General features: G+C 33.6%; 1 protein-coding gene across 1 annotated transcript in view; it reads right to left on the bottom strand.

The window, feature by feature from the left end:
- LOC139510215 (AP-3 complex subunit mu-2-like) overlaps positions 1 to 14,725 on the bottom strand; it is a 29,633-nt gene that overhangs the window by 7,946 nt on the left and 6,962 nt on the right. The window contains exons 2-8 of the mRNA XM_071296687.1: positions 14,323 to 14,401; positions 13,141 to 13,246; positions 11,594 to 11,706; positions 8,418 to 8,542; positions 7,504 to 7,663; positions 6,929 to 7,042; positions 5,267 to 5,340 (exon numbers count right to left, since the gene is read on the bottom strand). Coding sequence (XP_071152788.1) covers positions 5,267 to 5,340; positions 6,929 to 7,042; positions 7,504 to 7,663; positions 8,418 to 8,542; positions 11,594 to 11,706; positions 13,141 to 13,246; positions 14,323 to 14,401 — 771 coding nt within the window. The remainder of the gene's footprint in view (positions 1 to 5,266; positions 5,341 to 6,928; positions 7,043 to 7,503; positions 7,664 to 8,417; positions 8,543 to 11,593; positions 11,707 to 13,140; positions 13,247 to 14,322; positions 14,402 to 14,725) is intronic.

Genomic DNA, 14,725 nt, shown 5'->3' with positions numbered 1-14,725 from the left:
CTTATAACCCTGTACATGTAACACATTTAAGTTTCTGCTGTGTAATTTACCATTGAGGCAATGACATGTTTGTTTTTAGCCATTTATTTGATATACTAGTAATCATTGCCTCTGTGTTAGGACGACACATTGTTAATTATAGGTAAATCTTAAAGAATCATACTGCCCCAGGAATAAAGTAAGTAAGTAAGTAAGTAAGTAAATAGTTTATTATAGTGTCACGATCCAATATACATCATCATATACAATATAAAAATCTTTAAAACCATATTAGATCCCTGCCTTAAAGACATATGAGACACTTTCATCCTTTTCAAACTAAAAAATATATACTATAATGTAAAAGAAATATTTAAATAATAAAACTTTTCATGATACTAAAAATTCTAAGAAAACTCTTTTAAGTTCATTTATACAATCAATAATGATTAAAAATTTACAAATTAATTTTCCTACGTTTAAACATAAGATGTAATGTCTTGGCTAATAAAACCTGAGCATGATCACAGTTCATAATAAAATCAAATTTTTCATCAGAGTTAAAAGCATTAAAAGTGTTATTCAAAGCATTAATATAATTAAAAAGTTCTTCTCTTATATCTGAATAAAAATTACAGTCTATTAAAAAATGTTGTTCTGTCTCTATAAAATTGTTATTGCAGAAAAGACAAAGTCTATCACATAATGGAGTGGTCGGCTTGGTGTAACGTCCGGTCTCAACCGCAAGCGGCAGCGATCCACATCGAAAGTTTGATAAAATGCGTCGATGGTCACGAAAGTTGATTGTTTTAACAAATAGACTAGTTTTGCAACTGTTTTTAAACCTTCTGAATGTTCTAAGCTTGTTTCCATTTACAGAATTTTTATCGTCAAAAACATCAATTAACCATTTCTCTTGATCTATAGCTGTTAATTTGTCTTGAGCCATTCGTAGCTTTTGTTTGGTTGTTATGTTGAGATTGATTAAAAAGTTCAATTCAGATTTTCTCAGTAAAGCTAATACACGTGAATGCCAAGATCGTTGTTTTGCCTTACTAGTTTCATGGATAGTCCGAACTATTCTATCATCCTCTAAATTAGAAAGTTTGAAAAATAATCTCATAACTTCAATGTTCTGTTTTGTTTTAACTGTTGTCCATCCCATATCTCCACGAACGGCTAGATTGGTGGAGTTTTTAAAGGCCCCTAAAAAGTATCTACATGCCCTATTTTGCACAGTTTCTAGTTGCTTATGTTCCGATATACCCCAGATACTTGATCCATACAACAATACAGGTTGAACAAGGTTTTCATATAATTTTTCATATATATAAAGGTCCATTCCACCACAGGCTATAAATTTGGTATACAGTGCCGACAAAGCTCGACTTGCCGATTTTCTTACTTCTCTAACCGTAAACTTCCAGTCTAGGTGTTCATCTATCCACATTCCAAGATATCTATATTTGCTGTCGTACTTTACAACGGTATTTCCACACGAAAAATCAAAGTTAGATCGAGGTGAGGATCCACTTCTGAAATGCACTACACCAGTTTTGTCAAAATTTATACATAATCTCCATTTCAAACACCATATATGAACAATATTTAACATTTGCTGAAGTGATTCTTCGTTGGGCGCCAATAGAACAATGTCATCTGCGTATAATAATATCGAAATCATACTATCTGCATTAATTGGTATACCCAAATTCAAAGAGTTGATTTCATCTGCCAGATCGTTTACATAAACTGAGAACAAAGTCGGAGATAATTTACATCCTTGTTTCACACCCAAATTAACGTTAAACATATCTGTCATGTACCCATTGATTTTTACTGCGTAACGAACATCTACGTACAATGACTGTAACCCTTTCAAGAACTTTCCATTTATACCAAGTGCCATCAGTTTATACCACAACATTTCTCTGTTCACGGTGTCAAAGGCCTTTTTTGCGTCGATGAAGCACGCAAAAGTCGACTTACGTTCAATTTTCCTATTAGTTATAAGAGTTGTTAAAGCGTAAAGATGTTCCATACAGCCACGATCCTTCCTGAAACCGTTTTGCTCGTCAGCAAGAATGTTGTTGTCTTCTAACCAGGATGACAATCGTACATTTAGAATGTCAGCATATATTTTACAAGGAATTGACATAAGAGCTATTCCTCTATATCCCAGAGGATCACGGTTGTCTTTATCTGGTTTTAAAATCGGATTGATTAAGATTTGGTTCCAAGTTTCTGGTACAACTCCGTTATCGAATGCAAATTTTACGATCCTGAATATCATATCAACACATGAATTGTTGCGGAGAAATTCTGCGCATATCTGGTCTAACCCGGTGGACTTGTTCAACTTTGCACGATAAACAGATTTTTCCACGTCCTCATATGAAATATCAGAGTTTAATGTGTCCGAGTTATTCTCAATATTGTTCACTAGGTCATGATCTACTTGTTGTTGAATAAATGTTAGAAATCCCTCATCGTATTCCCCGTCGCTAGTGTTAAACAAATGTTCATATTCATTTTTCCAGGTTTCATAAACAACATTTATATCCTTGCTGATATTGCCATTAGGTAGACGAACTTCCATTGGTATTTTGTCACGTCTATCTTTCGCTATTCCTAGTTTTCCTATTTTTCGCCAAAAATCCCTCGTATTACTTTCTTTCGATAGATCAAAAAGTTCTTTTTGTTGACGCAATTGATAATTACGCTTTTCCTTTCGCAAAAGTTTATCAAAATCATTTCTGGCTGTTACGAAATGTTCTCTAAGATGTTTTTTCTTCGGTCCACATATCTTACACTTTAGCCAAACTTTCTCTTGTTCACATGCGTTCTCCCAATGTTCTTGAAGGTTTTCGTTCCAGTATGGTTTATATTTTGACTTTCTATTAGTTATTTTATGCTGGTCATCATGTGCACTCTTGTATCCTATTTTTGAGATAACTTCACTATCAATCAATTGAAATAAATTACTGTATGCTTCGTCAACGTCTCGTCTATCTGCAAGTGCATTTTCTATTTTGTTTATAGTTTGTTCAATTTTTTCTCGAGCATTGTCATCATTTAAGAAATCGTTAGGAATTTGGTAAGATTTTGGTTTATTTGGAATTCGTTTTAAATTTGTCAGATATTTTAACAAGGTATTTTGAGGTACAAATGCTTCCCTTTTTATTACTGCCTGTAGCACTGAATGATCTGGTATTTGGCTGCACTCTTGAAGATCTAAGGAATCAGTTATATCAGACATGGTTTTCACATTGAAGTCTATGCACGAGTTTAAATTTTCGTGAGTTGTGAATATATAGTCAACTACCGATTTACCACGTTTTGAGATGCATGTAAAGTCTTGCTTTCCTTTTCTTCCGTTTATCATACAAATATTACAATCGACTAGAAAGTCAATGAGTAAATCTCCATTTGCATTTGATCCTTGGTCAATTGTCTCTCGACTTGGTATCTCGTCTACCCCTTCTATAAAGTCAGATGTATCTGAGCATCTAGAATTAAAATCACCAACTATATATAATTTGCCTAAATTCTGATACATGTACACTTGCCTAGTAAGATCGGAATAGAATTGTTCGCGATCATTTGTTCGTGTTGAGCCTTTAGGTGGTAAGTAACACACACATATACAAAAAGTTTCATGCTCATTGGTAAGTTTCACCCAGAGTATGTCTTCTATGCTTTCATCTAATACTTCTATCTTGTACTGTTGTTCAATAATATCTTTAACGAATACTCCAACTCCTCCTGATCCACAATTTGCTTTTTTATGATTTATTTTTCGGTTGTTTCCATAAAAATGATAGCCGTCTATGTTAATTTTATTTTTACCAATCAGAAATGTTTCACATACACCAATGATGTCGCAGCTCAAATGTTCTAAAACTGTTTTTCGAAAGTTATAATTATCACTTTCAACATGATGCGACCAACCGCCTACGTTCCAAACACCAAGCAATAATTCCTATCTTCCATCATTTTGTGACTGATTTCGCTGAAAATTTCGCACTAATTTTCCTTGTGAGACTTTAAATTCGTTTAGTTTTCCCATCTCCTTTAAAATGGTGCGCATGTTGGAATTTGCCACTCTGGTTTCATATGGGATATCACTTTCAATATATACGTTTCTATACTTTTGTATTTTTCTAAGTTCTTTTTTCTTTTCCATAATTTCTACTTTGTTTTGTTTTGATTGCAATCTTGCTATAACAACTCCAGGTCGTGGTCCATTCGACTGTTTCCTCTCTACTTTTTCGACTATGATGTTTTTGAGTTTCATTCCATCTTTGACCATTGATATAGCATTGTTTTTCAGACAATTGTTTGTTGGTGTTTCATTTTTATCTACTGGGAACATTTTAACAATAATATTTTTTCCTCTTTCATAATCTTCTGTGTTTGTTTGTTTCGGATTCTTCACAAAATAAAGTGTTAGGATAAAAAGTTCTGGACCCGCCACTGCATTGTTAAGCACTAAGAAAGTAATTTTGCTAGTGCATGGACAAATGTTATTAAATCATTTTAATCATTTCTACAGCACTTGTCTTTAGCTTGATCTCTCTCGGTCTTGATACACTGAACTATAAAATTCTAACTGTTAATTTTTTATTCTTTTTTGAATGTTTGGACAAACTGTTTCTTGTTCTATTCTTATGTGTTTCTTTTTCTATTTCTATTTTTCTTGCTTTCTTTTTCTATTCTTATTTTTTTTATATGTTTCCTTTTCTATTCTTATTTGAATGTTTGGACAAACTGTTTTACAGGTTGACACCAAACTCAATCACAAAAACACACAAAATCTTGTTGTTAAGGCATACAATAATCACGAGTTAGACTGTAGTTTAAATCATTTATATATTGTGTGATTTACTTTTCAGCACATTTTAAAAGATCTTTTCATAAAATTTGTTTTAATTTAGATTTAAATTTCACTTGCAAAAAGAGTTTTGGCTGACTAATTTATATTATCATATATATATAATATGTTAATATCTAAAGTTTATGAAAAGCTCTTTCATCATATGCTGAAAATAACTGGTTCAGAAGAACTCTTATAAATCTATTGTAAAATCTCATAAAGCAAATTAATATTGTATAAGGCAATATTGATTTGCATACATCATAAATAATTCAATAACTTAGATAAAATTCAGCACAAACTGACCCTTTCAAAAAAACAAAATTAATACTATAAGAGGGTGAGAATTGGAAAACCCCACTTGACAATTAACAGTTATAAATTACTTTTTAGAAAAATGTATTAACTTACTTATTAGCACCTATATGATATGATATTAATCTAAAGTTCCCATCAGGGGGTACAAATGATAGTACTTTATCACTCTGAAAATAGAAATACAATGTCATAAGTTCAACTGTTAAATATCAGATTTGACATCTGATTTAATTAAAAAAAAAGTCAGATATATAACATGTCCAATACAGAGTCTAGACAACTTATTGAGGTCACATGTATACTGGAGCATAATTGATCATTCCTAGGCCAAACGTTTAGGTCTTTCACTTCAAAAGGAGCCAAGAAAGGTATGAAAAACTAGATGTGTCAAAGCGACACGAATGGCCCTGTACCAAAAAGTTGAAAAATCTGCAATTTCAATAACACAGGTGGACACAGAGATGATGGTAGTCTCACATATCAAAAATCAGCTCAAAATCTGGAAGGGGTATAGAAAAAAAATCTGTATAACTATGATTTTCAATAATTTATCTAAGTCCAAAGCCTGTAATTTCAGCAAAAATTAGCGGAACAAAACTTATACTTGACCTGTAACTCATCATGGTTAACTCACATATAAAAAATCAGCCCAATATCTGAAGGCGTTTAGAAAAAAAGTCTGTTTAACTGTGATTTTCAACAATTTCTCAAAGTCCAAAGTCTGTAATTTTGGCAAAAATTAGTGGAGAGGAATGAAACTTAAACTTGATCTGTAACTCATCATGGTTAATTCACATACCAAAAAATCATCCCAATATCTGAAGGCGTTTAGAAAAATCTGTATAACTATGATTTTCAATAATTTATCAAAGTCCAAAGCCTGTAATTTCAGTAAAAAATAGTGCAGCGGAACAAAACTTATACTTGATCTGTAACTCATCATGTTTAACTCACATATCAAAAATCAGCCCAATATCTGAAGGCGTTTAGAAAAAAACTCCGTATAATGGTTTGTTGCGGAATGACAGAATGAGGGAATTACAGAATATTGGTATTACGGAATTTCAAACAAGGGTAAAACTATATGACACAGCTGACAACTTCGTTGCGGGGCCATAAAAATCCTTGTACAATGAGTGTTGTCAAATTTTAAACTATTGGCAAACAGTTATTGGCTATATGGCAGATGTAATAATTGCTTACTCACAACATCTCAACATTAACAAGCTGCAGACCAAAAATGTTTTTCATTCTCTTTGTAAGAAGCCAAGGAAACTTTCGGAAAAGTTCTCTTTTGGAATGACAGAATTGTGCAGTTGCTAGACCTTCTTCAACCTTTGGTTACACAGGTTAAAATAAAGGGAGTGGTATGATTGACCAAAATACAAGCCTCCACCAGAGACCAAATAATAGAAGTTCATGCCTTTCCTAAATTCTACCCTGTTTCCTGCACTCTAGTATTTATTCATACTTGACTTTCAAAATTTGGGTTTGTGTGTTTCTGATGATGGTATATCCAGAAAAGCTCTTCATATGAACCTAACTTATTAAATGTTTCTATTTTGAAGCAATATTTTTTTAACCTTCACATTTTTGGAGTTTTCATAAACTCAAGGAAAATATGAAAATCAGTGTATATGTGAGATAACTTGCAAATTCATTTGTGTACAGATAATCCTTTTTCTTTTAATCATTGTTTCATTCTGAACTATGCATTTTTAGTTGAACCAAGTAAATCTATTGAAAATAACATACTTCCCATCTTTTGTACCGTACACATGGATGAAAACTGACATCATCTAATAATCGTGGGTTGATGAATGAGAGGGTCAAATCTGGCATACCACTCAATTTGATCATGCAGTCAATCTGAAAATATATACAATAAGGTTGCTACACTGTAGACTTATGTTCCTTGTCACATTAAATGTATGTTATAGTATTGATAACTGGCTTTAATCTTATGTTTGTTCTTTTCCACAAAATCTGCAAAAACTACACATTTTCTGCAAGTACGAACAAGATTTACATAATTGCCATTAGTTTGTGCTTGGGAGATATTTTATTGACAATTTCCAATTATTTTGAAAAAAAACCAAGAAAAATTTATAAAAAAAAATTTGGAGGGGGGGGGGGAGGCAATAATATTTTTAGTGTCAGCAATTAATTAAAGGGTTGGGACAGTCTGGAAGCAACCAAATCATTCTGCCATAACTCATTAAGAGAAAATGACCTAAGCCTCATAATTAAAAACTCTTCAATCAATAGCTTCTATATCATGAAAATATTTTAAAGTACACTAGATAATAAACTGATCAAGTGATACTTACATAGCCTTGTATTTCAGCAATTACTGTTGATCCCGATTTGTCTAAAATGCAATCTATCTCTTCAATCACATCAAAGTAAGCTTCATTATTTGCATATTTGACACCTGTTCTTCTCCATGGAACATTAGATAACTGACCTGTTGGTAGTATTCCACTGACCCTGTCAAAAGTCAATCATATCTTTTTAGCAATTTTAGAATATTTTTTTTTTACTTTAAACCTCAAGTATAAACAAATGCCATTCCTTGTCACTTTTTGAATGACAGTCAGGATGACACTTTTCAGCATACTTTTTTCATCCTGTAAATTTTAATCTACCTTAAACCTGAACCGTAAACTGATTAGTGACTGCTTCTATATATTTTGTGAAACTTGTATATTTGTTGATGGCATGCTAAAGTACATGAATTTGCATGAAGGAATAAAACCTTTTAAAAACATTTACTTGGTTCTAACATGCACTTCATATTTTCAATTCCATAATTGTCAATATTTTGAACCTATGAAAATGTATGCCATTTTTGTTCTTCAAATCTCAGTGAATACAATTTTAAAAGAATTTACCCTTCAGCTCCTCCTAATTCACACATATAAATCATTCTTATGCAATATTTACACATGTTTGTCATACTTGAGACATCTTATGAAAAAGATATGCTCTTAGCACATCTCAACTTATGTTGTAAAAATTGATTCTGTCATTTAATTTTAAGCATTTTTACTTAAAAATAAAGGATAATTTGAAACATCTTGAAGTTTCTTCGAAAATATAATGTCTTGTCACGCTTCATGTTGTTGGAGGCTCCTCCATATTTCCCTAATTTCACAAATACTGCATATTTTTTGTAGACAAAAGACTGATCTTATACCTGTGACTATCATACAATGGACGTCCAGAAATAATGTTGTCTTACCCTGTATTTTTACCAGTAACTGTATCAGCAATTGTACGTAACAAATTTGGAGGTTTTATAAGTTCTTTCAGTATATTTGATTCTACAGCAAGAGGGAAACCATTATCTAACATCTCATCCAGTAACTGTAAAAAAAGATTATATAGAAGTAGTCAATCCATGTCACTACAAGCACAACAGTCAGTCCTTGTCACTACAAGCAAAACAGTCAGACTTTGTCACTAAAAGCACAACAGTCAGTCCTTGTCACAACATGCACACCAGTCAGTCCTTGACTACAAGCACAACAGTCAGTCCTTGTCACTACAAGCAAAACAGTCAGACTTTGTCACTAAAAGCACAACAGTCAGTCCTTGTCACAACATGCACACCAGTCAGTCCTTGACTACAAGCACAACAGTCAGTCCTTGTCACTACAAGCACAACAGTCAGTCCTTGTCACAACAAGCTCAACAGTCAGTCCTTGTCACAACAAGCACAACAGTCAGTCCTTGTCACAACAAGCTCAACAGTCAGTCCTTGTCACAACAAGCACAACAGTCAGTCCTTGTCACAACAAGCACAACAGTCAGTCCTTGTCACTATAAGTACAACAGTCAGTCCTTGTCACTACAAGCACAAGTCTGTCTTTGTCACTACAAGCACAACAGTCAGTCCTTGTCACAACAAGCACAACAGTCAGTCCATGTCACTACAAGCACAACAGTCAGTCCTTGTCATTACAAGCACAACATTCAATCCTTGTCACTACAAGCACAACAGTTAGTCCTTGTCACAACAAGCACAACAGTCAGTCCTTGTCCCTACAAGCACAACAGTCAGTCCTTGTTCCTACAATCACAACTGTCAGTCCTTGTCCCTACAAGCACAACAGTCAGTCCTTGTCCCTACAAGCCCAACAGTCAGTCCTTGTCCCAACAAGCACAACAGTCAGTATTTATCCCTACAAGCACAACAGTCAGTCCTTGTCACTACAAGCACAACAGTCAGTCATTGTCCCTACAAGCACAACAGTCAGTATTTGTCCCTACAAGCACAACAGTCAGTCCTTGTCACTGCAAGCACACAGGTCAGTCCTTGTCCCTACAAGCACAACAGGTCAGTCCTTGTCCCTACAAGCACAACAGTCAGTATTTGTCCCTACAAGCACAACAGTCAGTCCTTGTCACTGCAAGCACACAGGTCAGTCCTTGTCCCTACAAGCACAACAGGTCAGTCCTTGTCCCTACAAGCACAACAGTCAGTATTTGTCCCTACAAGCACAACAGTCAGTCCTTGTCACTGCAAGCACACAGGTCAGTCCTTGTCCCTACAAGCCCAACAGTCAGTCCTTGTCCCAACAAGCACAACAGTCAGTATTTATCCCTACAAGCACAACAGTCAGTCCTTGTCACTACAAGCACAACAGTCAGTCCTTGTCCCTACAAGCACAACAGTAAGTATTTGTCCCTACAAGCACAACAGTCAGTCCTTGTCACTGCAAGCACACAGGTCAGTCCTTGTCCCTACAAGCACAACAGGTCAGTCCTTGTCCCTACAAGCACAACAGGTCAGTCCTTGTCCCTACAAGCACAACAGTCAGTATTTGTCCCTACAAGCACAACAGTCAGTCCTTGTCACTGCAAGCACACAGGTCAGTCCTTGTCCCTACAAGCACAACAGGTCAGTCCTTGTCCCTACAAGCACAACAGGTCAGTCCTTGTCCCTACAAGCACAACAGTCAGTATTTGTCCCTACAAGCACAACAGTCAGTCTTTGTCCCTACAAGCACAACAGTTGATAACTATGTATTCATATTTATTAATGTTATGTATGGCGTCCTAGTATTGATGAAAGTGTCAAGGTGAACCAGTAATCTAAGTATTCAACAAAAAGCAAATTTCCATTGGCTTGTATGTAGAATTTGTTTAAACCATAAAATCAAGTATCCAAGAAAAAAATTTCCTCAATCAGCCAAATTATATACAACACAAGGTTTTTAATCATTATTTATAGAGTTCCATATACATTGATATAGTAAAGCATTAAACTTTCCCTATTTTTTATTTAAGGTGGTACCTAACACTACAGGGAGATAACTCTGTAAAGTCAGCTAAACGTTTTAATTACATTGTGTTGTAAAGGGAATATTAAGCTTCTCAATGATCAAAATTGGTGTTTGTCAAACTGCTATATAACCAGTGTAATTTTTCTGATAAAACGGATGGTTCAAAATTTTTTAATTTTTTATATTTTTGTTAAAGGGTCAAAGTAAATAATTTGACAAAATTTAATGAAAATTAAACGAGCCAAATTAATTTTAGTGAAAGTGTTGGGTACCACCTTAAGGAATGACTGTAATATTTTTTCTGTCTATGAAAAAATAACATAAAAAATGTGGTGCACACTGAATAACGCACGTAGCGGGTTATTTAACAGTGTGCACCACATTTATTATGTTATTTCGAATAGACAGAAAAACTATTACAGTCATTTCTTATAATTTAATTCTAAATTCCATTTTAAACCGTAGAAAACCATGAAAAAACGTAGATGATGTCACGGTCACATGACTAAATTATGTCTATTGGCTCATAACAAAATAACGTCAGCCAATCAGAAGACGTGTTACATCCAAAATTAAATAATATACAATTGTGCTTAATTTCATTGGTCTCAAACTGATACTTTTGGAGTTTTTGTGTTTACAAAAATTTTTGACAGACAAACAGACAAAGACATTTGGCATAGATGAGAGGCTCTAATAATTACTGCCAAGAATTATAAAAAAACTGAATCCTTTTTTGTGATTTATTAGAAAAAACAAGATGTGGTATATGAGTGCCAATGAGGCAACAGTCCATCCAAGTCACAATGCAAAAAAAGTAAACAATCATAGGTTAAAGTATGACCTTCAACACAGAGCCTTGGCTCACACCAAACAGCAAGCCATAACAGGCCTATAATGACCAGTGTAAAACAATTCAAACAGGAAAACCATTGGTAAAATGTTAATAACATGGTTGAAGGCCGTACTTTAACCTATAATGGTTTACTTTTTAAATTGTTATTTGTATGGAGAGTTGTCTCATTGGCACTCACACCACATCTTCCTATATCTATATATGGTAATTGTCAATACTGTCTAGCAGGAATGGATATAAGAAGAAAGATCAAAAAGAAAACAGATCTCTTACCTCATATACTATAACATAATGTTCTTTCAATGTAGATTCTGAACAGTCATTGAAATAGTCTTCTAAAGTATCACAAATCCTGTGTAAAAACTCAACAACAAATGTTGGTGGTACTAAAAAAGAAAATAAACATGTGCAGCTATCTTTTTTTTTAAGTTGAAATATGGACAAATAAAAGTCCTCTTCTTTTGCTAAAACGTTTTGTTTTTTGCTGTGCATATATACAATGTACAGATAATGTGTCATGGATGGATAATCTTTTCTATAAGTTATTCTCTGAATTTACTTTCAACTTTATACAGAATTAATTGTTATGATATCTTATTTTGTTGTTATTCTGAATAGCAGGTAGCTGGGTCTTTGTCTTCTTTAATAATTATCTGAAATGACTTATCAAGGGTCCAGTGAATTATGATATTCAATACTAATAGTATAATTACCTGTAAACCATTCTGTCAAGATTTAGTAAGGGACGACATCAAAAGATCGATGTAGGATAAAAAAGTTAAATCAAATAGTTTGGGGGTGGGGGGTTAAAATTCTGCAAGTTTTGTTCAGTGAAAAAACTACGTGAATTAAGTTTTTTATCCTACATTGAACTTTTGATGTCATCCCTAACTACTCACTAAAATATTTCATTGTATAACTTTCTGATCAAAAAGGTTTGGAATAATCTTGCATTTTTGGTAAAGTAAAAACTATCAATAGATCTGACAGGGAAAAACAAGTCTTCATATTAAATACAACAAGAATGTGTCCATAGTACACGGATGCCCCACTCGTACTATCATTTTCTATGTCCAGTGGACCGTGAAATTGGGGTCAAATCTTTAATTTGGAATTAAAATTAGAAAGATCGTATCATAGGGAACATGTGTACTAAGTTCCAAGTTGATGTAACTTTAACTTCATCAAAAACAAACTTGACCAAAAACTTTAACCTGAACTTCGCACTATCATTTTCTATGTTCAGTGGACCATAAAATTTGGGTCAAAACTATAATTTTAAATTAAAATTAGAAAGATCATATAATGGGGAACATGTGTACTAAGCTAAGTTTCAAGTTGATTAGACTTCAACTTCATCAAAAACTACCTTGACCAAAAACTTTAACCTGAAGCGAACGGACGAAGGGAGGCACAGACCAAAAAAACATAATGCCCCTCTTCTATCGTAGGTGGGGCATAAAAAGAAACTGTGGTATGATTGTAAATGCCAAATTAACAAATTAACAAGTATCATACGGTACTGAATGTCAAGTAAAGAAAACCTAAAAAAAACATTTCTAATCTTGAATTGTATCTTAAAGTTATTTGTAAAAAAAAATCCAATAATCAGTAAAAGATACAAAAATGAAAATGATTTTTTTTTTTAATTTTGATCTTTTGGTCATAAAAAACTTCTGCAAAAATTTCATAAATGTCTGACAAATCAATTGATGTCTGAATAACAACCTGAATGTTAATAGCAACAGAATTTATAATCACTATGTTTTGCATTCATGAAATAAATGCAGCAAGCTAAAAAAACAACAACTTTAAATTACCTTCTGTGGTTACCACAGCAACAAAGTACAATTGGTTCCTGTAGATGTTTATCAGATAATGGTGAGGTGTAGGAATAACTGGAGGAACATCATCTGCAGATACAGCCTATAACCAAAAATTATAGACATGCAAACAAAAACAAAAACCACGAAAACCAGCACATGTCATGTATGAGGAAAACCTTTTCAACCACAATCATTTTTATTTCACCTGACAACCTCAGCCTCAGAACAGGTAAATGTTTATACATACATGATTTCTGTCTTGCACAAGCATGACAAGTATGTTGAGAACTCCAAACTTTGAATTTTATTATTCTATTATTTTGTGAAATTACTTGTTATTTGCAAGTTACATGCATGTAACTTGGCATTGCACAAGGTCATGTTTTGCTCTGGCGGTTTATGACGTCTTTACACTAAATCCATTGGATGTTGGATGTGTACGGATTGATAGTTTAGTCTTAGTTGCATGATTTTTTTATTAGTTGTTAGTGGCTTTGAACTAGCTGTCAGATAACTGCGAGTACTCTCAGATCTATTCATTGTGTTTTTTTGTGTCGGGATGTATAAGTACCGTATCGGGCCACGTCCACTTGTATTTTTGTCCATCTGATGAGTTAAGCCTTTTTCAACGGATTTTTATAGTTCGTTCTTATGTTGTACTGTTATACCACTGTCCCAGGTTAGGGGGAGGGTTGGGATCCCACTAACATGTTTAACCCCGCCACATTATTTATGTATGTGCCTGTCCCAAGTCAGGAGCCTGTAATTCAGTGGTTGTCGTTTGTTTATGTGTTACATATTTGTTTTTCGTTCATTTTTTTACATAAATAAGGCCGTTAGTTTTCTCGTTTGAATTGTTTTACATTGTCTTATTGGGGCCTTTTATAGCTGACTATGTGGTATGGGCTTTGCTCATTGTTGAAGGCCGTACGGTGACCTATAGTTGTTAATGTCTGGGTCATTTTGGTCTTTTGTGGATAGTTGTCTCATTGGCAATCATACCACATCTTCTTTTTTATATGACATGTAAGTCTAGAAACCAGATAAAATATGCTTATTACAATCCTATAAGAAAAATAATTTGTATTTGTTTGAGAAAAAAAGAAAACAACAGTTTGCAGACAATTTTTCCATTAAGCATGTCAAGTAGCCATACTTTTTTTTTTAATTTCTTACCTTGCTTTGGACTTCAAAAAAGTAATCACATATAGATTTATGTATTACACTTTTCCAATGTTTTTCCATAAATACATCACTGAAAATAAATTAAATCGAAAATCATTGAAAATATCACTCAAAGTTTGCAAAATGGTAAAAAATTATTCATTATTTTCATCAGGCATGTCAGGAGTACCCAAATTACCAAGTTGAATTTGAACACACCAGTGCAACTCGCATATACATTGAAAGTACTTGATTTCACATCATTTCGGTCATGAAACAGTTTGACCTTATGTAGTTTCAGTTAAACACCCACACCAGTCTGGCATTGGTCATTTGGGTCCATTATTTCCTTTTTTTTAATGTTCTGTCAATGTTTTGATAAAAAAAAACACTGTAGGTATGTAATGGCCTGACC

This window comes from Mytilus edulis, chromosome 2, assembly GCF_963676685.1.
Source record: "Mytilus edulis chromosome 2, xbMytEdul2.2, whole genome shotgun sequence".
NCBI classification, from domain to species: Eukaryota; Metazoa; Mollusca; class Bivalvia; order Mytilida; family Mytilidae; genus Mytilus; species Mytilus edulis.
Note: the sequence above shows the minus strand (reverse complement) of the source record. Positions and strands in the feature narration are given on the sequence as shown.